General features: G+C 37.8%; 1 protein-coding gene across 3 annotated transcripts in view; it reads right to left on the bottom strand.

Moving 5' to 3' along the window:
* Positions 1 to 1,047: 1,047 nt before the first annotated feature.
* The window catches only part of Mvd (mevalonate diphosphate decarboxylase), a 40,312-nt gene continuing 14,646 nt past the window's right edge, over positions 1,048 to 26,713 (bottom strand). For all 3 annotated transcript variants that reach the window (XM_053799100.2, XM_053799099.2, XM_053799101.2), the window contains 5 exons: positions 25,776 to 25,975; positions 25,073 to 25,195; positions 20,775 to 20,960; positions 17,940 to 18,104; positions 1,048 to 12,133 (listed from right to left, as the gene is read on the bottom strand). In XM_053799100.2, the coding sequence (XP_053655075.1) occupies positions 11,975 to 12,133; positions 17,940 to 18,104; positions 20,775 to 20,960; positions 25,073 to 25,195; positions 25,776 to 25,975 (833 nt within the window). In that variant the 3' untranslated portion in view covers positions 1,048 to 11,974. The remainder of the gene's footprint in view (positions 12,134 to 17,939; positions 18,105 to 20,774; positions 20,961 to 25,072; positions 25,196 to 25,775; positions 25,976 to 26,713) is intronic.

Below are 26,713 nucleotides of genomic sequence, written 5' to 3'. Positions count from 1 at the left end.
ACAGGTCCTTAGCTTCGAACTATAGACCAATAAGCCTAACCTCCATAGTGGGAAAATTTATGGAATCAATAATTGCCGAGGCAGTTCGTAGCCACCTTGAAAAGCATAAATTAATCAACGAATCTCAGCATGGTTTTACAAAGGGACGTTCCTGCCTTACGAATTTATTAACTTTTTTCACTAAGGTATTTGAGGAGGTAGATCATGGTAACGAATATGATATTGTGTATATGGACTTCAGTAAGGCTTTTGACAGGGTCCCACATCAGAGACTATTGAGGAAAATTAAAGCACATGGAATAGGAGGAGAAATTTTTTCCTGGATAGAGGCATGGTTGACAAATAGGCAGCAGAGAGTTTGCATAAATGGGGAGAAATCAGAGTGGGGAAGCGTCACGAGCGGTGTTCCACAGGGGTCAGTGTTGGGCCCCCTGCTGTTCACAATCTACATAAACGACATAGATGAGGGCATAAAGAGCGACATCGGCAAGTTTGCCGATGACACCAAAATAGGCCGTCGAATTCATTCTGACGAGGACATTCGAGCACTCCAGGAAGATTTGAATAGACTGATGCAGTGGTCGGAGAAGTGGCAGATGCAGTTTAATATAGACAAATGCAAAGTTCTAAATGTTGGACAGGACAATAACCATGCCACATATAAACTAAATAATGTAGATCTTAATATTACGGATTGCGAAAAAGATTTAGGAGTTCTGGTTAGCAGTAATCTGAAACCAAGACAACAGTGCATAAGTGTTCGCAATAAAGCTAATAGAATCCTTGGCTTCATATCAAGAAGCATAAATAATAGGAGTCCTCAGGTTGTTCTTCAACTCTATACATCCTTGGTTAGGCCTCATTTAGATTATGCTGCACAGTTTTGGTCACCGTATTACAGAATGGATATAAATTCTCTGGAAAATGTACAAAGGAGGATGACAAAGATGATCCCATGTATCAGAAACCTTCCCTATGAGGATAGACTAAGGGCCCTGAAACTGCACTCTCTAGAAAGACGTAGAATTAGGGGGGATATGATTGAGGTTTATAAGTGGAAGACAGGAATAAATAAAGGGGATGTAAATAGTGTGCTGATAATATCTAGCCTAGACAGGACTCGCAGCAATGGTTTTAAGTTGGAAAAATTCAGATTCAGGAGGGATATAGGAAAGTACTGGTTTGGTAATAGAGTTGTGGATGAGTGGAACAAACTCCCAAGTACCGTTATAGAGGCCAGAACGTTGTGTAGCTTTAAAAATAGGTTGGATAAATACATGAGTAGATGTGGGTGGGTGTGAGTTAGACCTGATAGCTTGTGCTAACGGGTCGGTTGCCGTGTTCCTCCCTTGAGTCAATGTGACCTGACCTGACTAGGTTGGGTGCATTGGCTTAAGCCGGTAGGGACTTGGACCTGCCTCGCATGGGCCAGTAGGCCTTCTGCAGTGTTCCTTCGTTCTTATGTTCTTATGTTCTTATACATGAAAAGATAAAGCCAAAAAGTTTAAATAACTCAGATGTGTAGTTTTCTATTATTTGTGACTTCAGAATTCACATTACCTCTGGTAACCCTATTTCTGTGAATTATGGGGATCGTATGTATCTAAAAATCTTCCAACAATAGCACTACATTACAGTACAGTACGGCCCCACTTTATGGCGTTTTGCTTTATGGTGTGCCGTTAATACGGACATTTCAAATTATGACCGAAACTCACTATACAGCTCCCCCCCACCTCACTTTCTAATATGGTCACCGCGCCCCACCCGGTTTGTTTACATTCTCCATGAGCTCTGTGAGCATCACATCTCTCCATTATATCTGGAAATTTTCCAAAATTTCAAGTGTTTTTAAAATTTATTTCATATTTTATATATTCTCTGATAATTATACTTATGTATACTTATTTTTTTTTATTTTTTATTATCACACTGGCCGGTTCCCACCAAGGCAGGGTGGCCCGAAAAAGAAAAACTTTCACCATCATTCACTCCATCACTGTCTTGCCAGAAGGGTGCTTTACACTACAGTTTTTAAACTGCAACATTAACACCCCTCCTTCAGAGTGCAGGCACTGTACTTCCCATCTCCAGGACTCAAGTCCGGCCTGCCGGTTTCCCTGAACCCCTTCATAAATGTTACTTTGCTCACACTCCAACAGCACGTCAAGTATTAAAAACCATTCGTCTCCATTCACTCCTATCAAACACGCTCACGCACGCCTGCTGGAAGTCCAAGCCCCTCGCACACAAAACCTCCTTTACCCCCTCCCTCCAACCTTTCCTAGGCCGACCCCTACCCCGCCTTCCTTCCACTACAGACAGACTGATACTTATGTATACCTGTACCTAAATAAACTTACACACTGTGCTGGCATGCAGGTACACATTAAAATCAGTAAGAGTGTTTTATGTCTCAAGACACCATATTAATAATGATGATAACAATAATAAAAAAAAATAATAATAATAATACGTACTCAATAATAATTACCGAGTCTCATTAATGTCGTATATTACTGTAATATACACATTTTCATTAATCTAGCTATGATATTTTTTCTAAATTATATAAGAAACAAGATTCCAAACATATAAACATGATAAATACACCCCATTGTAGAATAAATTAACAAATATGAGATGTGGTAGCCAGACGACTTGTACGAGTGACGGCAAGAATAACATTTCCTTTAGTCCAACATCTGAGAAAATGTGTACACTATAATATTACTGGGGGTAACTGTAGAAAATTATTCCTTTCGTATGCCTTCACTCAGAGCATCATTTCTTCTAAAAATGGTGTTACATGAGAATGGGAGCATTGCTCTTTATTTATTCTACTATATCAACGTGGAGACAACTTGTACAGAATGTATCTTGTAAACAAACCAGATGCATCGCCTGGTTTGTTTACAAAACCTGCGTCTGCCTGGTTTGTTTACATAACTCTCTGGTTGGCCTCTCTCATGTATTCATTCTCTCTCTCTCTCATTTTTTGTTTTTATCTCATTTACTCACCTCTGACCCTACATTTTAGGTAAGTAAGGAGTGCACTGTATATGCATATTATTGCTCTGGGACCCTTTAAATGTCATAGCATATTATGTGTGGGTGGGGTGGCCTGGTATGGTAGCCTGGCTGGCTACCATACATACCACACTTGATTTCTTACAATACATACTACTCATCTCACCCTACATTAAGACTACAAATATTTTAAGGTAAGTAATGCGTGTACTATATGTGTATTTCACTTTTTTGTTTTTAATGCCTAGTTCTATTGCTAACTATTGCTAACTTAATATATGTTAGTGTAAATTTGTTATCTAGTATTTATATGCATTTATAAGTGGAAAAAAAGGGCGTTCCACTTTACGGCGATTTCTGCTTTACGGCGGTAGCATGGAACCTAACCTGTCGTATAAGTGGGGCCCTACTGTATTTATTTTCCTGATTATATTACATTTCTTTGAATCTGTAAATAAAAATAAACACTGTCAACTTGAAGGGTACATTCTTGTGCCTCAATAAAATTGGAAGCCCATAATAATATACACGTATATCAGTCACACACGGAGATGCAGCTTCATATCACAAGTGGTCACATTATCAACAATACAGTTCTAGTACAACTGTATTAAAATGCACAAAAAATATGTTTACTATGAAGCCTATAGAATAAGTCCTCACTTCACATCATTTCGTTTGACATGGTTTTGTCATAACGCTGATGAAAAATAAAATTGATTCCCGGCCGGGACCACTGTCTATGTGGAGTTTGCACGTTCGTTTTTGAACTGCCCGGTGGTAGGAGATGATCCTTACAATTTTTGCTTTGCAAGCATTTATTCCAATATACGAGTGCTAAAGGTGCACTGTGCACCCCTGATGTTTATATCAGTTAGCCTATGGTAAAATTGGTTTTGTTATACATCATTTCACTTAAAGTCGCAGTTTCCAAGAACTACTGATGACATTAAGTGAGGACTTATTGTACTACAACATATAAAGTTATGTATAATGCTGCCTATCTACTATAGTTTGTTACCTAGTTAATGCAATTATGAATAATGCTGCCTAACTATAATAGTTTCTTGCCTAGTTAATGCTAAGTCATTAGAGTGTCTAAGCAGAAATTATCCACTGGAAGACCTCATTTGTAGAAGGCTAGTTAAGGCTATTCTGAATATAAAGTATAGTATTAAAAAAATGTCTAAAAAATTTTGCTAATCTAAAATTTAAATTTAATACCCTAAAAACACTGGTGACACTAAAATTAAAACAAATCGCATGGCTGGGACTAATAACTGTGAAATACCCTTACAAGGTACACAGTACTTAACATGCAAGCAATTCCTTGCACAGGTGACTAAATGACTCAAATTACACTAAACAGTAATAATTTAACAATTTATGAGTAGCCAAAAATTAAACCTTTACAGTATAAAATGGCAGCCTCCCTAATTTGAGAAAACTAATGGCAAGCAATACTACATCAGTGAACAATACTTATACAAAAAGTTGAAAGTCTATTAAAGTGATTATTATAATCATGGGAATTGCTAAACTTGTAGAGGGTCATGTAGTACCTGCAGAATGGAAGGGTATCAGGTTTGATTCAAGGAAGATAGCTCCAAATCCTTGTATCAAGAGCACTTCACCAGCATCAAGGCATTCACAGTGAATGGTAAACAAGGTGAAGCGTGTTGCCAAGTCTCCAAATGTGAAACTCCACAAGTTATATTTCTCACTGCACTTCTTCCACTTACATTAGCATACTGAGCTGAAATATGCTGTATTATATTTGATTTTGATTAATATAGATTTCAGCAATGAGTTCAGTTTTTTGTTATAATTCTATTAAAATATTTTAAAACTCTAAATATTTATAGATGATCATTTTAATTTGTTTATTCAAGCAAAATAAAAAATATTGATTTTTTTTTAACATGTCGGCTGTTTCCCATTAAGGCAGGATGACCCAAAAAGAAAAAAACCCAAAAGGAAAGAAAAAACTTTCATCATTCATACATAATCACTGTCTTTGCAGAGGCACTCAGATATGACAGTTTATATGTCCCTCCAAATAGCCAATATCCCAAATCCCTCCTTTAAAGTGCAGGCATTGTACTTCTCACCTCCAGGACTCAAGTCTGGCTAACCAGTTTCCCTGACTCGCTTCACAAAATATTACCCTGCTCACACTCCAACAGCTTGTCAGGTCCCAAAAACCATTTGTCTCCACTGACTCCTATCTAACACACACACGCACGCTTGCTGGAAGTCCAAGCCCCTCACCCACAAAACCTCCTTTACCCCCTCCCTCCAATCTTTCCTAAGACGACTCCTACTCTACCTTCCTTACCCTACAGATTTATATGCTAAGTCATTCTACTTTGTTCCATCCTCTCTAAATGACCAAACCACCTCAACAATCCCTCTTCAGCCCTCTAATACTTTTAGTAACTTCACACCCATATGAGATTGCTGGTACCACTATACTCTCGTACATTCCCTTCTTTTCCTCCATGGATAACGTTTTTTGTCTCCACAGATACCTCAAAGCACCACTCACCTTTTTTCCTTCATCAATTCTATGGTTAACCTCATCCTTCATAAAGCCATCTGCTGACAAGTCGACTCCCAAATACAGCCTCTCGTCACTTAATGATGGAGTTCCGTTCCTGAGACCATGTTGGTAAACGAATTCATCGCTAAGTGAAAAGTATACTATAATGGTAGTGAGTTTGTGTTAACCATCTTTGATATTGTTTTAATGTCACCTCTGCACTATTTATAACATTTCTGGTACATTCTTAAAAGTTTATGCAGTAGTGTACTACATATTGTATTAAACAGAACAGAGGAAATCAACTCTAATATATAAAATATAGTTGTGCATACTGGTCAGAGAGCCCGTTTTAAGTCTGAGGGGTCAGTAAATGGGTACATCACTAAGTGAGGAGAGGCTGTATCTGAATACATTTACTTCTTCCATACTCCCTCCCTCCAATGCGATATCCAATTTTTATAAATCGTTTGATACCCTCATCACCTTACTCTTATCTAAGTTCACTTTTAACTTTCTACCTTTACACACACACCCTCCCAAACTCGTCCACTAACCTTTGCGACTTTTCTTTAGACTCTCCCAGAAGTACAGTATCAGCAAAATGTAACTGTGTCAACTCCCATTTTGTATTTGATTCCCCATAATTTAATCCCACCCATCTCCCCAACACCCTAGCATTTACTTCTTTTACAACCCCATCTATAAATATGTTAAACAACCATGGTGACATTACACATCCCTGTCTGAAACCTACTTTAACTGGGAAGTAATCTCCCTCTCTCCTACACACTTACACTATAAGTTTTCTGTTTTCAGATGCAACTACCCATAAAATTAGAGCAACTATTCCCTATTTAAGACAATACAGTCTTTCATCATCAATAATTTGTAAACATCTACAAAGATCAATCTTTTCCATGTAAGTCATATAAATACTGCAATCTTAAAATTTACTCATTAAATTATGATTTCTTTTCCAGGAAAAAAAAATAACCATATTTATTTTTTTTAACTATATACTGGCTATATCCCACCAAGGCAGGGTAACCCAAAGTGAATACATTCACATTATTTATTCAATAGCAGTCTTGTCAGAAGTGTAGCCATCACATTTCAAGATACTATATATAAACATCTTGTTTTTATCTGTCTACTCATGTACAGTGGAACCTCAAATATCGAACTTTCTTCGGTCCAGAAGGCTGTTCGAGTGCCTTTACCGAATGAATTTATTCCCATCAGGAATAATGTAAATTAGATTAGTTCATTTCAGACCCTCAAAAATACACTTATAAAAGCACTTACAAAAATGCACTTACATAACTGGTTGTGTTGGGAGCAGTTCAATTTTTGAGGTTCCACTGTACAGTAAACCCTCTTAGAATTTGACATCATGTGTGATTTGCTTGAAACATGATTTAGAGAGATGCAACTAAAAAAAATTGATAGTGCACAAAAATGTTGCACTGAGGAAGAGGGTGAAAGTGTGAATATTATGTAGTGAATTCAAAGTTTGGAGAGTAGGTGTGGAGTTACCAAAGGTATTATTCAGAGGGATGAGGACGGCTGTTGAGGTGGTTTGGAGACTTAGAGAGAATGGAGAAAAATAGGATGACTAGAAAGGCATATTAATCTGGGGGTGGAGGGAAGGAGTAGGGAAGTCATCCTAGAAAAAGTTGTAGAGAGGTGGGGAATAAAAGAGGTTTTGAGTGCTAGGGACTTGAACATCCAACAGGTTTGTGTGAGCGTGTTAGACAGGAGCAAGTGAAGGAAATTTTTTTTATAATTTGACATGTTGCTGGAATCTGCAAGGTAACATTTATGAAGGGATTCAGGGAAACTGGTTCGCTGGACTTGAGTTCGGAAGGTAGAAAGTACAGTGCCTAACTCTGGAAGGATTGGGGATGTGGTCTGGGTCATCTGAATTGTAATGTCAGTGCAATTCTGACAAAACAGTAACTGAATGAGTGACTGTGAAAGTGTTTTATTCTTTATCACGTCACTCTACCTGGGTGGGAGACAGCTTGAATGATAAAAAAAAAAAATAAAAGAATCAGCTAACATGAGATATTAGTACTACATTATGTTATGTACAAAATTTGGGTACTACACACCCTTGTACATAACTCATTACCTTCCACTGATAATCCACACCACCTGGAAACATCTTATGCCTCTCACTGTTTATCAAGCTATTTTGGATATATTCATCACTGTATCTGGTCTCTAGATATTTACTATGGCACCCAAGTGGAATGCTCAATAAAATAAGTATGATTTTACAATTCTGTTGATATGCTAATAGGGGGTTCACATGTAATAAAAACTGCCAGATAATTTTGTGGGAATGAATTAACCATTCATACAATTAGGAACACTGAGAATAAATAAAAACTTGTGTATCAAATAGGACAGTGTCACCTGATCAAAATAATGTGTGGACTGAGGAAAAAAAAATAGGGACCCCACTTAGTGCTCAGATAATAAGGCACAGAATTCTAATGTACTCTAAAACTGCACGAGAGAAAAAAGGTGAACCTTTACAACAGTGTGTATTTAGTACTGGATGGTGTATTTAGTGCTGGATGAGTTGAAGGTTTTATAATACACAGTTCTCTTCACAACTGTCAGATCTATAAAATACTACAGGGTAAAATATATAAAAGATGTATTTACAGAACACTTGAGTATTCCCACTCAACTTTCAACTACTGACAATTCTGTATCAACACAAGAACACCTCAGACCAGCAGAGCCCACATCAACCCTCGCTATAATCTTCATCTCAAGAAAGCACTACTAGACTGTAAGGCAAGTTATACTTTAGTAATTTTTACCTAGAATAATAGTACTGTACCTAGATAGTAGGTTGGTAGACAGCAACCGCCCAGGGAGGTACTACTGTCCTGCCAAGTGAGTGTAAAAATGAAAGCCTGTAATTGTTTTACATGATGGTAGGATTGCTGGTGTCCTTTTTTCTGTCTCATGAACATGCAAGATTTCAGGTACGTCTTGCTACTTCTACTTACACTTAGGTCACACTACACATACATGTACAAGCACATATATACACACCCCTCTGGGTTTTCTTCTATTTTCTTTCTAGTTCTTATTCTTGTTTATTTCCTCTTATCTCCATGGGGAAGTGGAACAGAATTCTTCCTCCGTAAGCCATGCGTGTTGTAAGAGGCAACTAAAATGCCGGGAGCAAGGGGCTAGTAACCTCTTCTCCTGTATATATTACTAAATGTAAAAGGAGAAACTTTCGTTTTTCCTTTTGGGCCACCCCGCCTCGGTGGGATACGGCCGGTGTGTTGAAAGAAAGAAAGAAAATATATAAAAGATGTATTTACAGAACACTTGAGTATTCCCACTCAACTTTCAACTACTGACAATTCTGTATCAACACAAGAACACCTCAGACCAGCAGAGCCCACATCAACCCTCGCTATAATCTTCATCTCAAGAAAGCACTACTAGACTGTAAGGCAAGTTATACTTTAGTAATTTTTACCTAGAATAATAGTACTGTACCTAGATAGTAGGTTGGTAGACAGCAACCGCCCAGGGAGGTACTACTGTCCTGCCAAGTGAGTGTAAAAATGAAAGCCTGTAATTGTTTTACATGATGGTAGGATTGCTGGTGTCCTTTTTTCTGTCTCATGAACATGCAAGATTTCAGGTATGTCTTGCTAATTCTGCTTACACTTAGGTCACACTACACATACATGTACAAGCACATATATGCACACCCCTCTGGGTTTTCTATTTTCTTTCTAGTTCTTATTCTTGTTTATTTCCTCTTATCTCCATGGGGAAGTGGAACAGAATTCTTCCTCCGTAAGCCATGCGCGTTGTAAGAGGCGACTAAAATGCCAGGAGCAAGGGGCTGGTAACCTCTTCTGCTGTATATATTACTAAATGTAAAAGGAGAAATTTTCGTTTTTCCTTTTGGGCCACCCTGCCTCGGTGTGTTGAAAGAAAGAAGAAAGAATAGTACTGTACATGTAAAATAATTAAAATGCTTGTCAAATTTGGAAAGGTCTGGAATGTAACTATTTTTCCTGCATGTTCTATATTTTCACATAATACTATTTTATGGTATGCCCTAATTTTCAGAAATGTAACCCATGCATTTTGAGAGGGCTTACTCTACACATAGTTAAACATGTTTATATTCTCAAGAACGTATTTCAAGGTTACGGTTATCTCTATTGGTTAGGTTTGAAGTGAAGACAGATCATAAATATAATACTGTATGGTACTTTTCTTATAAGTTAAACAAACATTGCTTTGAAGTATAGCAATGATCAATAACATTATGCATTCTTATATTTTCCAAAACACTTTCATAAAGCTTCTTGGTACTGTAGGAAGCAAGCTACAAATATATGGAAGGCACTATGGAAGTGTTGTACTCTGCACATTTTGAACTAACAATTATTTTGCAGAAATGCATGTGCATATTTTAAATCTCAAAATCGTGTGTAATACTATCTTTAATTTGATCATATAAATAGGCTGAGGATATGAGGGACCTACAAAAGGTAACTTTCTATTATTTCCAAATTAATATTTCAGTCTAAACTTAAATGTGGCCTAAAATATGCAATTAATAAGTTCCTCACTCAAATTGCCAAACTGCATGTCACTATCTATTAAAACTTGCACATTACAGTGTACTTGTTAATTTTTTCCGAGTCTGATCTGATCTGTGACTGGTGAAGGTAAGCCTATTACCATTAGAGTCTGACTTATTATTATTTTGTGATGATGTACAGCTTTGAAGCAGCTAGTAAAAGGACTTCAGAGTAAAACATAAGTTCTCTCCTAGAAGCTGTTTAAGTACAGTATTTTCCATGATTCCATTTAATTTTGGGTAATGATTTATTAATGTGTTAGGTACAGATATAGGTGGAATGATCATCAAATTAAATATACAATACAAGCACACATATTATATCCCTTTCAGGGTTGAGACTCCTGATCTCAAATTCTCTCTCTCTAGGTAAAAAAAAAAAACTTAAGAAATGATAGAGAATCTTTTTCTGAAGGTAGTGAAACCAAAAGTATTAAATTTGATGGAAAACTCATGGAATTACACTATCACAAAGTTAGTGATCTCGGCGATATTTACACATCAGTGATTTTGCCCGCTTTGCACCCTGTTTTTGGCCAATTCCATTGTTCCAGTTGACCAAACTCATACCTGTTTTGCTGGTATTCCTTCTATTTTATCAACTGAGTACAAGAAACACCCATTTACCTATTTCAACTATCCAATAAAGTGATCAGAAATTGGTAATTTGGCCAATTTCACACAAAATTAAAAAATGCCAATTTAGAAATAGGGTTCAGAATAAACAATGTAGACATTCCTGGCACTAAAAAAACATTCCCTCTGTTCATTAGTTATGTTCCCAGGCCTCTCTTATATTACACTTGCTTTCCAGCTTGAATTTTTATTCATACTAAAAATAGAAGATTTACTGTTATGCAGACTACTGTACTGCATTATTGTAATAATTGTAAAAATAATGTCAGTGCATTCCTAAATGCATATTAGACTGGCCAGATGGACGCTTATTGGAATATTGGCAAAAATTGAACATTTCTGCTACTTTGAGCTCAATTTCAAGCTACTTTAAGTCCTGAAACCACTCAAAATCATCTCTATTTCTATATGTTCCATTCTATAAAATGAAACTGATAATACAACCATAAAAGCCATACGAAAATACACTGTACAGTCAATGTTTTAATCTTTTCCTTCATCCTTGTAGATGTGGAAAAACCAAGTAGGGAATAGATTATTTGAGAGTAGGCTATGCCTTAATTTTTATGTTAACCACAACAGCAGCACTGCGTGCTGCAGGATTTTTTTTATATGGTGCACACTTATCGCCTAGACCCATTCTCTCATATCTAGGCCCAAAGTTACCATTCACAGCTTATTTGAGTGAGCTGAACTCATGGTGTAGTACTACAGGGACTGATGCTGGCTTCAAAGCCGTTGAACAACGTGACTGACACTGAAAGGGTTAAATATATTGAATCCGGCTCAGTAAATATGACATTCAGCTGTCACAATCTGTGCTTAATCAAGCAATTTCTTTAAAGACCATCATACTCCATCAGCTTTATTTGAGTATGTTAACCCTTTTTATTGCACTGTTAACATACTGTATGACTATACACCTACAGGGCTTGAAATTTAGCAATACTTTTTATTTTGTTTTTGAACTACATATATCAATTCTAGAGAGCATAATACCTTTCTCATATAATTCTATTTATCCTTTAAGTTAAACTCTTTTAGATATGTTGAAACAATAACTGCAAACAAATGAATAGCAGCCTTCTGCATGGGCTCCAGATTTTACTTCTACTTATCCAGCCCTATGCAGCACCACTAGCTGGCTTTGGCAAACCTGTTGTTGCATCTAGAAGACTCTCATCAGCATCAGGTATCACTCGAGGTCCATCACCTACTTTGGTATGAATTAGGTACATTAATTTTCCACTTTCAATATCTTCGCCAGCCATGGATGTCAGTTCCTGGAAATAAACAGACCTCCATGGAACATGGTGATGTTTCTTGCCTTGAAGGAAGCAATCTGCCTTGCATCAGAATGACTACACACTTCCTACCATTAAGATAGGGTTAAGATTTTTTGGTTGATTTATGTACAAAATTGTGAAAGCTTCATGTAACAAGGCCTATACAGGCATAGTTTATGTTGTCATTTTTTGTTATAATAATAATTTTTTTTTTAACTCAAAGGTCATCTTCCACCAAGGCACGATGACCCAAAGAAGAAAACACATTCACTCAGTTGGAGTCTTTCCAGAAATGTGCTGGAATCACAATTAGATTACTCTCCCAACGCAACTTTTCACCCTTCCTCAATTTCAGTTAACTGGTTTCCCTGAATTCCTCCGTTAATGTTAATCTTCTTACACTCCATCAGTATATATATTAAAATAATGGCATATATAATAAAATAATGGATGGCAGATGCAGCAGATCTCCCAGAAAGTTGGTGAAATAGGTTTTCAATAGCAGGACTTGAACATCAAACAGGTATATGTGAGCATGTCTAAATAGAGCAAGTGGTTTTTGTGTTATGACATGTTGTTGCAGTGTGAACAAGGCAACAATTATGAAAAAATTCATACTCAAGTTCTGGAAGTTCTAGGTAGTAGGTTGGTACTACTGTCCTGCCAAGTGAGTGTAAAATGGAAACCTGTAATTATTTTACATGATGGTAGGATTGCTGGTGTCTTTTTTCTGTCTCATAAACATGCAGATTTCAGGTACGTCTTGCTACTTCTTACACTTAGGTCACACTACACATACATGTACAAGCATATAGTGGGGGGGTTGAAGAGGGTTGGAATAGTTTTAAAAATGCAGTATTAGAATGTGGGGCAGAAGTTTGTGGTTATAGGAGGGTGGGGGCAGGAGGAAAGAGGAGGGATTGGTGGAATGATGAAGTAAAGGGTGTGATAAAAGAGAAAAAGGTAGCTTATGAGAGGTTTTTACAAAGCAGAAGTGTTATAAGAAGAGCAGAGTATATGGACAGTAAAAGAAAGGTAAAGAGAGTGGTGAGAGAGTGCAAAAGGAGAGCAGATGATAGAGTGGGAGAGGCACTGTCAAGAAATTTTAATGAAAATAAGAAAAAATTTTAGAGTGAGTTAAACAAGTTAAGAAAGCCTAGGGAAAGTATGGATTTGTCAGTTAAAAACAGAGTAGGGGAGGTAGTAGATGGGGAGATGGAGATATTAGGTAGATGGCTAGAATATTTTGAGGAACTTTTAAATGTTAAGGAAGAAAGAGAGGCAGTAATTTCATGCACTGGTCAGGGAGGTATACCATCTTTTAGGAGTGAAGAAGAGCAGAATGTAAGTGTGGGGGAGGTACGTGAGGCATTACGTAGAATGAAAGGGGGTAAAGCAGCTGGAACTGATGGGATCATGACAGAGATGTTAAAAGCAGGGAGAGATATAGTGTTGGAGTGGTTGGTACTTTTGTTTAATAAATGTATGAAAGAGGGGAAGGTACCTAGGGATTGGCAGAGAGCATGTATAGTCCCTTTATATAAAGGGAAAGGGGACAAAAGAGACTGTAAAAATTATAAAGGAATAAATTTACTGAGTATACCAGGAAAAGTGTACGGTAGGGTTATAATTGAAAGAATTAGAGGTAAGACAGAATGTAGGATTGCGGATGACCAAGGAGGTTTCACAGTGGGTAGGGGATGTGTAGATCAAGTGTTTACATTGAAGCATATATGTGAACAGTATTTAGATAAAGGTAGGGAAGTTTTTATTGCATTTATGGATTTAGAAAAGGCATATGATAGAATGCATAGAGGAGCAATGTGGCAGATGTTGCAAGTATATGGAATAGGTGGTAAGTTATTAAATGCTGTAAAGAGTTTTTATGAGGATAGTGAGGCTCAGGTTAGGGTGTGTAGAAGAGAGGGAAACTACTTCCCGGTAAAAGTAGGTCTTAGACAGGGATGTGTAATGTCACCATGGTTGTTTAATATATTTATAGATGGAGGGGTGTTAATGTTGCAGTTTAAAAACTGTAGTGTAAAGCACCCTTCTGGCAAGACAGTGATGGAGTGAATGATGGTGAAAGTTTTTCTTTTTCGGCCCACCCTGCCTTGGTGGGAATCGGCCAGTGTGATAATAATAATAATAAAGATGGGGTTGTAAAGGAAGTAAATGCTAGGGTGTTCGGGAGAGGGGTGGGATTAAATTTTGGGGAATCAAATTCAAAATGGGAATTGACACAGTTACTTTTTGCTGATGATACTGTGCTTATGGGAGATTCTAAAGAAAAATTGCAAAGGTTAGTGGATGAGTTTGGGAATGTGTGTAAAGGTAGAAAGTGGAAAGTGAACATAGAAAAGAGTAAGGTGATGAGGGTATCAAATGATTTAGATAAAGAAAAATTGGATATCAAATTGGGGAGGAGGAGTATGGAAGAAGTGAATGTTTTCAGATACTTGGGAGTTGACGTGTCGGCGGATGAATTTATGAAGGATGAGGTTAATCATAGAATTGATGAGGGAAAAAAGGTGAGTGGTGCATTGAGGTATATGTGGAGTCAAAAAACATTATCTATGGAGGCAAAGAAGGGAATATATGAAAGTATAGTAGTACCAACACTCTTATATGGGTGTGAAGCTTGGGTGGTAAATGCAGCAGCGAGGAGACGGTTGGAGGCAGTGGAGATGTCCTGTTTAAGGGCAATGTGTGGTGTAAATATTATGCAGAAAATTCGGAGTGTGGAAATTAGGAAAAGGTGTGGAGTTAATAAAAGTATTAGTCAGAGGGCAGAAGAGGGGTTGTTGAGGTGGTTTGGTCATTTAGAGAGAATGGATCAAAGTAGAATGACATGGAAAGCATATAAATCTATAGGGGAAGGAAGGCGGGGTAGGGGTCGTCCTCGAAAAGGTTGGAGAGAGGGGGTAAAGGAGGTTTCGTGGGCAAGGGGCTTGGACTTCCAGCAAGCGTGCGTGAGCGTGTTAGATAGGAGTGAATGCAGACGAATGGTACTTGGAACCTGACGATCTGTTGGAGTGTGAGCAGGGTAATATTTAGTGAAGGGATTCAGGGAATCCGGTTATTTTCATATAGTCGGACTTGAGTCCTGGAAATGGGAAGTACAATGCCTGCACTTTAAAGGAGGGGTTTTGGGATATTGGCAGTTTGGAGGGATATGTTGTGTATCTTTATATGTGTATGCTTCTAAACTGTTGTATTCTGAGCACCTCTGCAAAAACAGTGATAATGTGTGAGTGTGGTGAAAGTGTTGAATGATGATGAAAGTATTTTCTTTTTGGGAATTTTCTTTCTTTTTTGGGTCACCCTGCCTCGGTGGGAGACGGCTGACTTGTTAAAAAAAAAAAAAAAAAAAAAAAATATATACACACCCCTCTGGGTTTTCTTTTATTTTCTTACTAGTTCTTTTTTTTTTTTTTTTCAACAAGTCGGCCGTCTCCCACCGAGGCAGGGTGACCCAAAAAAGAAAGAAAATCCCCAAAAAGAAAATACTTTCATCATCATTCAACACTTTCACCACACTCGCACATTATCACTGTTTTTGCAGAGGTGCTCAGAATACAACAGTCTAGAAGCATACACATATAAAGATACACAACATATCCCTCCAAACTGCCAATATCCCAAAACCCCTCCTTTAAAGTGCAGGCATTGTACTTCCCATTTCCAGGACTCAAGTCCGACTATATGAAAATAACCGGTTTCCCTGAATCCCTTCACTAAATATTACCCTGCTCACACTCCAACAGATCGTCAGGTCCCAAGTACCATTCATCTCCATTCACTCCTATCTAACACGCTCACGCACGCTTGCTTGTTCTTATTCTTGTTTATTTCCTGTTATCTCCATGGGGAGGTTGAACAGAATTCTTCCTCCGTAAGCCATGAGTGTTGTAAGAGGCAACTAAGATGCTGGGAGCAAGGGGCTAGTAACCCCTTCTCCTGTATAAATTACTAAATTTAAAAAGAGAAACTTTTGTTTTTCTTTTTGGGCCACCCTGCCTAGGTGGGATACGGCCGGTTTGTTGAAAGAAAGAAGAAAGAAGTTCTGGAAGTGGAAAGTACAGTGCCTTCACTCTGAAGAATGGGTGGGGATGTTATGATTCAGAGGATTATTTGATTTGTAATGTTAAAACACTCATGGTAAAACAGCTACTGAATTTGAGATGGTGAATGCATTTCCTTCTTTGGGTCACTATTTTGGTGGGTAAAAGCTGTTGTGGGTAACATAAAAATTAAGGTGTAGCCTACTCTCAAATAATCTATTCCCTACTTGGTTTTTCAACATCTACAAGGATGAAGGAAAAGATTACTTAACCTTCAGAATTATAATGTATGAGGAGTACTCATAACATGCAGATTATTATTATTATACTTAGAGGGAAGAACTAAATCCATAGGGGGATCATAAAGTGCCTGTGTAATGGAGGCAGTTTTAATCCAAGGAAGAAAACAAATCCAATTCCTTGTATCAGAAGCCCCTCACCAGCATCAAGGAACCCCCTTGAGTGAAATACTTGAGTACAAGTGTAGATGCATTAGGACATTGGCTTGCCCATAAATCTAATAAATTATTTGAGGTTTTATGATGATAATAAAACTTGAACAATGAATGGACTTGCAGTTCTGCAATACGTTCCACATCTTGGAATTATGCTCAATGAGGTAACTGATGTGTTTATTTTTCTTTATTATCTTGTATGCATAAATTTCTACAATTTCATTATTCATATTCATATGCGTACAGTATTAGCTACTAAAAGAAATACACCACAAACATAAGGGTGATTCAGCCCTAAAACTGTAGTGTTATGATATTTCTTTCTTTCAACGCACCAGCCGTATCCCACTGAGGTGGGGTGGCCCAAAAGGAAAAACGAAAGTTTCTCCTTTTCTTCTTTCTTTCAACACACTGGCCGTATCCCACCGAGGCAGGGTGGCTCAAAAGAAAAAAACGAAAGTTTCTCCTTTTACATTTAGTAATATATACAGGAGAAGGGGTTACTAGCCCCTTGCTCCCGGCATTTTAGTCGCCTCTTACAACACGCATGGCTTACGGAGGAAGAATTCTTTTCCACTTCCCCATGGAGGTAAGAGAAAATAAACAAGAACAAGAACTAGTGAGAAAATAGAAGAAAACCCAGAGGGGTGTGTGCATATATATATGCTTGTACATGTATGTATAGTGTGACCTAAGTGTAAGTAGAAGTAGCAAGACGTACCTGAAATCTTGCATGTTTAAGAGACAGAAAAAAAAGACACCAGCAATCCTACTATCATGTAAAATACGTACAGGCTTTCGTTTTACACTCACTTGGCAGGACAGTAGTACCTCCCTGGGTGGCTGCTGTCTACCAACCTACTACCTATATATGGAATACAAATTTAATCCACATTGGATATATTCTTACTCAATCCTGACTAGAAATTTCTCAGCCACATTTCAGGCTTACAATGGCTAAGTTTTTATTCAAAGAATAAAAGTAGCCCTATTTCCTGATAATGAATAAATATCTGGAGGTGGGAAGTACAGTGCCTACACCTGAAAAAGATGGGAAGGAATGTTCCAGTATGGGAGATGCAAAGTACAGTGCTTATATTCTTAAGGATGGATGGATGGGCTGGGACATAGTAGTTCAGAGCCACTGAATTATGATACATGAACACTTTAGGAAAGACAGCTAATGAATGAATGATAATGAATGTGTTTCCTTCACTGGAACACCCTATCTTGGTAGAAAACAACCACTGTCTTAAAACATAAAATGACAAAGATGCCACTCACCTTAGACAGAGTGACTGGGTGAGCCTGAATGCCTCTAACATACTCAGCAGGGCTTTGTGATGAACTGGGTGGGAAGGCAAAAAGTAACAATGCTAAGACTTCTTCCACAACAGCTCCAGGGACAAATAAACAAGCATTTGGACCAGCATCAAATGTGTAGCAAACCTGAAGCAGAGCAAGTGATAATGGCAACCAATGCTTAATGCTACCTAAAAAATTGTACCAATAAATCAGTAATCTATTTATATTTCTACTAATAAAAAAGTTATACATGTTTAAATACTGAACAGTATAATTCACATTTAATTTTATTAGCAATCTGACCATTTTGACAGTGTAACCAGCATAGAGGTCACAAAAATAAAAAGACTCAAATTTTAGCATAGAAATTGGTGCACACCATAAATATACGGAACTGACGTGGAATACTGCATTTCTCCTTGGTATACTTACATTAGAGTTCACAAATCTCGATATTGCTAATACGATGAAAGTAATATTAGTTTCGAGATGATTTCAGGGATTACCACCTAATGGCCTGTTCTCAGACAAGGCTTTCTGGTGGACTGCTTGATCACTTAGGCTGTTGGTGGTGGCCACACACTGTCCAGCATATGGACCACAGCCCAGCTGACCAGGTACTGATTTGAGAACTTATCAACTTTAAACTAGAAGACAGCCAAGGGTCTGATGGTAATTCCCCCTTACATACAAAGTGAAAGTGTTGAAAAGTCTTAATCTTTCTACACTTAATGTTATCTCTTAGTATGTTCATAGAACCCCATTTAAAGTGCCTCCATACCACATTATTCATATGTAACATTATTCCCAACTTTTTTAATGGAAAGAGTTATATTACAAAACTAATGTGATCTTTAATGTCCATATACTGTGATACATCTGTGACTTGCTTCAGTTCTATTTATGACCAAGCTTCGTTGTTGACTGCCTGGTCAACCAGGCTGTTGATGCCAGCAGTATGTAGGCCTGCAGAGCCATGATAACCCAAGTGATTTAGTCCTTTGTTTCAGGATGTAATCCAATTTCCTCTTGAAAACTTATACCTATATTCTTGCAATCTCTCTCATATATGGTGGTAGAAGGCTGAAGAATTTTGGGAAACTAATGTTGATACAGCTTTCTCTAGTTGTGTCTATGCTGCCCAATATATCTCACCTCATTAATTATGATTGTGTCTATACTGGGACCTGACTGATGATTACCTCATCCTGACCTCATCCTAACCTCTAATCCTGAGGTCTTTCTTATTGTCCTACTGCATAGAGTGGACCCTTGACCAACGATGGCATCAACTAACTATAAAATCGGGTAACGATGCGTTTTTGCGTAAAAGTATTGGCTCGACCAACGATGAAAAACTCGGGTAAGGACATTTGTCCCAAACGCGTCTGCCTGTCCATCCAGCCTGAGCGCCTCAGATGCCCTGCCTTCAGCTAGTGTGCCATTGTTTACAAGCCAAGGCAGACGGTTCCATGCATACATTTAATACATTTTGTATTATTTCAATGGTTTTAGTGCTTGTAACTGCTAAATAAGCCACCATGGGCCCAAAGAAAGCTTCTAGTGCCAACCCTGTGATAAAGGGTGAGAAATACTATCAAAATACTATCGTACCACGGTCAGCTGATACTGCACCACCGTCAGCTGCTGCTGTACCACCATCAGCTGCTGCTGAACCACCATCAGCTGCTGCTGCACCAGTCAGCTGCCGCTGTACCATGGTCAGCTGCTGTTACACCACCATCAGCTGCTGCTGTACCACGGTCAGCTGCTGATGCTGCACCGCCATCAGCTGTTGCTGTACCACCGTCAGCTACTGCTGTACCACGGTCAGCTGTTGCTGCTGCTTCACTACCGTCAGCTGCTGCTGCGCCACCGTCAGCTGTACTATTCAAAGATGTGGAGAGACTTTTGTTGGTGTGGCTTAACAAGAAACAATTACCAAGAAACAATTAACCCCAGAGGGTTAGCCACCCAGGATAACCCAAGAAAGTCAGTGCATTATCGAGGACTGTCTAACTTATTTCCATTGGGGTCCTTAATCTTGTCCCCCAGGATGCGGCCCACACCAGTCGACTAACATCCAGGGGAACAGGAAAAAAAGCCTGGAACTTGTGCTCATATTGGTGAATTTAAGGCCAGCAAAAGTTGGTTTGAGAGATTTAAGAATCGTAGTGGCATACACAGTGTGATAAGGCATGGCGAAGCTGAAAAATTCTAACCCCAACAAGTGTTCAATTGTGACAAAACAGGGCTGTTCTGGAAGAAAATGCCAAACAGGACCTACATTACTCAGGAGGAAAAGGCACTCCCAGGACACAAGCCTATGAAAGACAGGCTAACTCTCATGTTTTGTTGTAATGCTAGTGGGGATTGCAAAGTGAAGCCTTTACTCATGTATCACTCTGAAAATCCTAGAGTGTTGAAGAAAAACAGTGTCTCATCACTCATCAATACTCTTCAATAAAGGTAAGTGTCATTTTAGTATTTATTTATGTATTTATTCTGCATGTCTCATTGTTTTCTGTGTAGGGAAATGTATATTTCATGTAAAAAAAATTTTTTTTTTTAAATACTTTTGGGTGTCTGGAACGGATTAATTGGATTTCCATTATTTCTTATGGGGAAAATTAATTCAGCTAACGATAAATTCGGCTAAGGACAAGCTCTCTGGAATGGATTAAAATCGTTAGTTGAGGGTCCACTGTATTTATTTTCACTGCTATACCTAGAAGCTAACTTAAATATGCCTTCCAAAAGACTTTGCTTCAAGCTTTATAAAACCAATGGATGATATTTATACATTATTATTACCTTATGATTAATGTCACGTTGAGAAATTTTGAGATCATTGTACTGATGTACAAGGTTAGCCACAGCATGTGAAGTGTCTGTCATGTACACACAGGGTGGAAAAGTGTCCTGACAGACTGCATGCATCTCATTACTGTCAGCCATTGTAAGATCACAGAAGGCAGGCCAATTTTTGTCCTTGATTGCCTGTGGAAGAAAAATTCATGGAACACTAAGAATTTCAAATACACTTAATAAAACATTATATTCCTTCAAATAGAAATAAATATCACTTCTCAATTGTTGTGCACATTACTGTGTTCTCAACCTCTTGTTGACTAATATGAATATAGTTACATGCAAAACAACCATTGTAAAAGAATAGTGAAATTCCAAGCACTTTCATGACTTCTCACATTATCAAGGAACTATCACATATATATCAGAATGCCCATTTAAGATATTGTAGCCTGTTGGCACAGAGCAGCAAAGAGAATATAATAAGTGCTTATGAATATGTATACAATACATATACTACAAAAGCAGAGGAAAAGATTACCAGTATTTTATTATGTAGATGTGTTTTCTTCTTTGGGTTACCCTGGGTAGCCTTAGCAGGCCACTGAGTTAATTACACAATTGTACTAAACCCTTGTGTGTCATTTAGTGTAAATGGCTGTGGAAGCTTGATCTTCTACATGACAAGTGAGAGATAAAAGAGAAATGGAAAAAAAGAGAGAGAATCTCTTAATTGGAAGCAAAAAGAAAGTTAAGACCGTTAAAAAGAGACCTGTGAGATATAAGTAGGCTATGAGATGTTATCAATGTTCAGCCCATTTCCAACTGTGCTTAAGCATTCATGAGAAACGACATGCTTTAAATATTACAATATGCCATGCGTTATAGTCTGGTAATTATATGTAAAAACAAGTTAATATTTGTTATATGATATCTTGGAGGAGTGAGGATGAGCCAGTAGTGAGTGTGAGGGAGGTGTGTGAGGCAGTGGATAGAAGGGGGTAAAGCAGCTGGGATTGATGGGATAAAGACTGAAATGCTAAAAGCAGGTGGGGATATAGTTTTAGAATGGTTGGTGCTTTTATTTAATCGATGTATTGAAGAGGGGAAGGTTAAATACCTAGGGATTGGCAGAGAGCATGCATAATTCTTCTGTATAGTCAAAAGGTACAAAAGAGAGTAAAAATTATAGGGAAATAAGCCTGTTGAGGTGGTTTGGTCATTTAGAGAGAATGGATCAAAGTAGATTGACATGGAGAGCGTATAAATCTGTAGGGAAAGGAAGGCAGGGTAGGGGTCATCCTTGAAAGGGTTGGAGGGAGGGGGTAAAGGAGGTTTTGTGGGCGAGGGGCTTGGACTTCCAGCAAGCGTGCATGAGCATTGTTAGATAGGAGTGAATGGAGACGAATGGTATTTGGGACCTGACGAGCTGTTGGAGTGTGAGCAGGGTAATTTTTAGTGAAGGGATTCAGGGAAACCGGTTATTTTTATATAGCCAGACTTGAGTCCTGGAAATGGGAAGTACAATGCCTGCACTTTACAGGAGGGGTTTGGGATATTGGTAGTTTGGAGGGATGTTGTGTATCTTTATATGTATATGCTTCTAAACTGTTGTATTCTGAGCACCTCTGCAAAAACAGTGATTATGTGTGAGTGAGGTAAAAGTGTTGAATGATGAAAGTATTTTTCTTTTTGGGGATTTTCTTTCTTTTTGGGTCACCCTGCTTAGGTGGGAGACAGCCGACTTGTTAAAAAAAACAAAAAAAGCCTGTCGAGTATATCTGGTAAAATATACGACAGAGTTATTACTGTAAAAGGAGATTTATCAAGCTCCTGGAGAGCGAAACGTTGCCACAATAAAAAGTCACATTAGTTGCATTTGTGTCCTTTTACTTTACATATTGTCGGTTATTCTACCAACTTTATTACAGAGTTATTATAACAAGGAAGTTTTAGAAAAGGCAGAGGGTGTGTAGACCAATTGTTTACAGTGAAACATATAGGTGAACAGTATATTCAGATAAGGGTAAAGCTTTTGTTACATTTGTGGATTTGGAAAAAGCATATGATAGGGTGGATAGGAGGGCAATGTGGCAGATGTTGCAAATGTATGGAATATGTGGTAGGTTACTGAAAGCAGCGAAGAGTTTTTACAAGGATAGTGAAGCTCAGATTAGAGTATGTAAGAGAGAGGGAAATTATTTCCCAGTAAAAGTAAGGCTTAGACAAGGATACATGATGTCATCATGGTTGTTCAATATATATTTCTAGAGGTGTAGGGTTAAAAGATAAAGAATCTAACACAAAGGGGGAGTTGTCACAGGTGCTTTTTGCTGACAACACTGTGCTTTTGGGACATTCTGAAGAGATGTTGCAGAGGTCGGTGCACAAGTTTGGTAGGGTATATAAAAGAAGGAAATTAAAAGTCAACATAGAAAACAAGTAAGGTGATGAGGATAAAAAGAAATTTAGGTAATGCTAGACTGGATATCAAATTAGAGAGAGAATGTATGGAGGAAGTGATTGTACTCAAATATCTGGGAGTGGACTTGTCAGCAAATGGGTCTATGAAAGATGAAGTGAATCATAGAATTGATGAGGGGAGAAAAAGGTGAGTGGTTCACTAAGGAGTCTGTGGAGACAAAGAACATTATCCATGGAAGCAGAGAGAGAAATGTATGAGAGTATAGTTATACCAATATGGGTGTGAAGCATGGGTGGTGAATGTTGCAACAAGAAGAAGGCTGGAGGCAGTGAAGATGTCATGTCTGAGGGCAATGTGCACTGTGAATATAATGCTAAGAATCCATAAATCCATAGTTTGGAGATTAGAAGGTGCAGGGGTTACTAAAAGTATTATCCAGAGGGCTGATGACTTGGAGAGCATATAAATCTGTAGTGGAAGGAATGAGGAATAGGAGTCAGCCTAGGAAAGGTTAAAAGAAGAGGGTAAAGGAGGCTTTGTGTGTGAGGGACTTTGACTTCCAACAAGCATGTGTGAGCATGTTAGATAGGAGCAAGAGGAGACAAATGGTTTTTATGACCTGATGTGCTGTTGGAGTGTGAGCAAAGTAACATTTATGAAGAGATTCAGGGAAACCAGTTAGCTGGACTGAGTCCTGGAGGTGGGAAGTACAGTGCCTGCTCTCTGAAAGACGGGTGTTGATATGTTTCAGTTTTTTAAACTAGTGTAGGCATGCCTCTGTCAAGACAGTGATGGAATGAATGATGTTGAAAGTGTTTCTTCTTTTTTGGGTCACCCTGGTTTGGCAGAAAAATGGCCAATGTGTAAATTAAAAAATTAATTAAACTAATCAAGCCTAAATGAAATTAACAGATTAAAATTTCTGAAAAATTGTGCAACAATGAACAGAAAAATTCTGTAAATAATGCAGTCTTGAATTTGAAAAATATTGCTAGACTAAGATTAGGCTATATAACTTGGCAGTTCATCATGTATAAAGTATAAAGTTTGTGGACAAGAGACAGGGCCATGCACTTCATTATATTTGAGACTGCTCAAAAAATCTAACCCTACAAGAAATGGTAAACTGATTCATTGTCACTGACAAGAGATCTGAAAACCTGATATTGTATCCACATACTGCATCAACCTAATAATTAACAACTAAATAAAGAGTTTATAAGTTATGAAATGTATATAAATGAAGAGTATGTTAGATCAGAGTGGAGACAAGCGATTCTTGGAATTTGACATTTTGTTGGAGGAGTACGGTAACACATGAAGACATTCAGGAAACCTGGTTAGGCAGATATGCTTTCCAGAGGTGTGAGCACCACAAGAGAGCTACTGAATAAGTTATAGTGAAAGTGTTGTTTCTTTAGGTTACCTTACCTTGGTGGTAAATGACTGATGTGATAAAACATGAACCAAGAAAAAATATATTTAAGAAAATCCTTAAAAGTTACATGAAACAACCAGATATGACATAACCAAGCATTCAACTTACTGTGCAACTCTTTGAGGTGAATGGAGACAGTTTAGGTACTGTTGAGGATGTTTTGAATATGAGAAAATCACTGTTAAAAAAGCAAGGTGCTGAAAGGATGCTAGAATTTTTTTAAGAAACAGAATGGTACACTGCTGAAGTGAGAACCAAGAAGAAGCAGTGCATACTATGGCTGGAAACTTTGCACCATTACAAGACTAAACACTGAAAATGGGATACTACAAGCATAACTGCTTCTATAATTATGGTATTATTGGTTACTACAAAATGTACCCAGAAGAACTATAAATGACAACAATTTTTTTAATAAATATGGAATAATGATCATACCTTTATCATGGACTCCATTCGAGAAACAACGGATTCTTTGATACGATGCTGCATTAATTTTGAAGTCTGAACAGTTTGTCTCATTCCATCTGTGCTGCCTGTCTTTTTACGCTCAGAATTGGCCTGAAACAAACAAGGTTTCAGTATACACAATACATATATTATACAGACGATGTGAGGGTTTGAAAGGTATAATTCAGAGTAGAGGAAGTACTGTAGAGATAGACTAGACATTCAGAGAGGATGAAGCAAGACGGTGCATAGTGTTGTGAATGGAAAGATGGAAAGTATAAGGCACATTCCAGAAAGGGATGAAGGAGGTTTTAATAAAAAGGGGCTTACACATACAGTAGGTATGCATGTGTTGTTACAATTTATCAAAATAGGGAGAGAAGCGGTTTTTGGGTTTAGACATGTTGCTGGAGTGCGAGCAAAGTAACATTTATGAAAAAATTCAATGAAACCAGTCAGCCAGATTTGAGTCCTGCAAGTTGGAAATAGTACCTGCACTCAGAAGGATGAGTGAGGACTTTGTAATCAGAAGAGTCATTTGAAATGTGATGTCCATACATTTCTGGCAAGACAGCTATTGAACGAGTGAAGGTGAATGTGTGCGTTTCTTTGAGTAACCCTACTTTAGTGAGAAATAAATGATAATGTAACCAAAAAAAATCCAATAAAAGCACAAATATTGAAGACTCACCACACAAATAATGACTCTTAGATTGGGAAAGTGATCTGCAGGAGCAATTGGTCGTGCTATAGAGTCAGTGCCATCTTCCAACTCTCCTTTATGCCACCTGACGAGGCCTCCATAAATGCTGCGACAAGCACTCCCTGATCCCTGACGAGCAATGGAAGACAAATCCCCTTCTATGCCATACACTTGCCCAAGAGCATACACTGCAGAGAAATATTTATGAAAACTTTACATTTAAATTTAATATTTTAAAATTAAATAGTTTGCCCAATGTTGGAATATACATGTTTATAATTTTTTTTTCCCAGTGACATGCAGGAAATTATATTATTTTAAAAGAAGAATTACACATCATGTAAATATACCATACATATGCAGTAAATGAATTTTCAGGTATCAAAGATATCTTGGCTCTAAAATAAAACAGGAATATAATTCACATTCTGGCCAGAGATTAGGCCCCAATTAGAAGGCAGAAGCTTGAGCCTCCACCAATCCTTGCACTGAATGACCTGGTGGATTTAGCGCTTAGTTTTAATTATAATAATAATACATAGGTTGAGTACTTCATTAAATACAATGTACATATTTTATCCTGATAGACAACCAGTATTAGACCTGCAAAATATTGGCATACATGTATTAGCAAATACTGTACAGACAACCTCATTCAACACTATAGGTGTGTTTCCCCACAAAATAAATTTTGTTTAAAGGGGCACTGTTCGATGAGGTCTATTTTCCCAGTAAACACCATTCTAAGAAATCAAAGGGTTCTAACTAAAAAAAAACATGAACTCAAAAACGAAAAAATAATTGGCTCAAAAGTGATGATAAGTGTTCTTCTTACATAGCACAATACTGTTACACTGCGTAATACTAATACCTGCAAAAATCACCAAATACAGTGGACCCCCGCTTAACGATCACCTCCAAATGCG

Source organism: Cherax quadricarinatus, chromosome 66 (genome assembly GCF_038502225.1).
Source record: "Cherax quadricarinatus isolate ZL_2023a chromosome 66, ASM3850222v1, whole genome shotgun sequence".
Lineage (NCBI taxonomy): Eukaryota > Metazoa > Arthropoda > Malacostraca > Decapoda > Parastacidae > Cherax > Cherax quadricarinatus.
The sequence above is the reverse complement of the archived record's forward strand: the minus strand, read 5'-3'. Positions and strand labels throughout refer to the sequence as shown.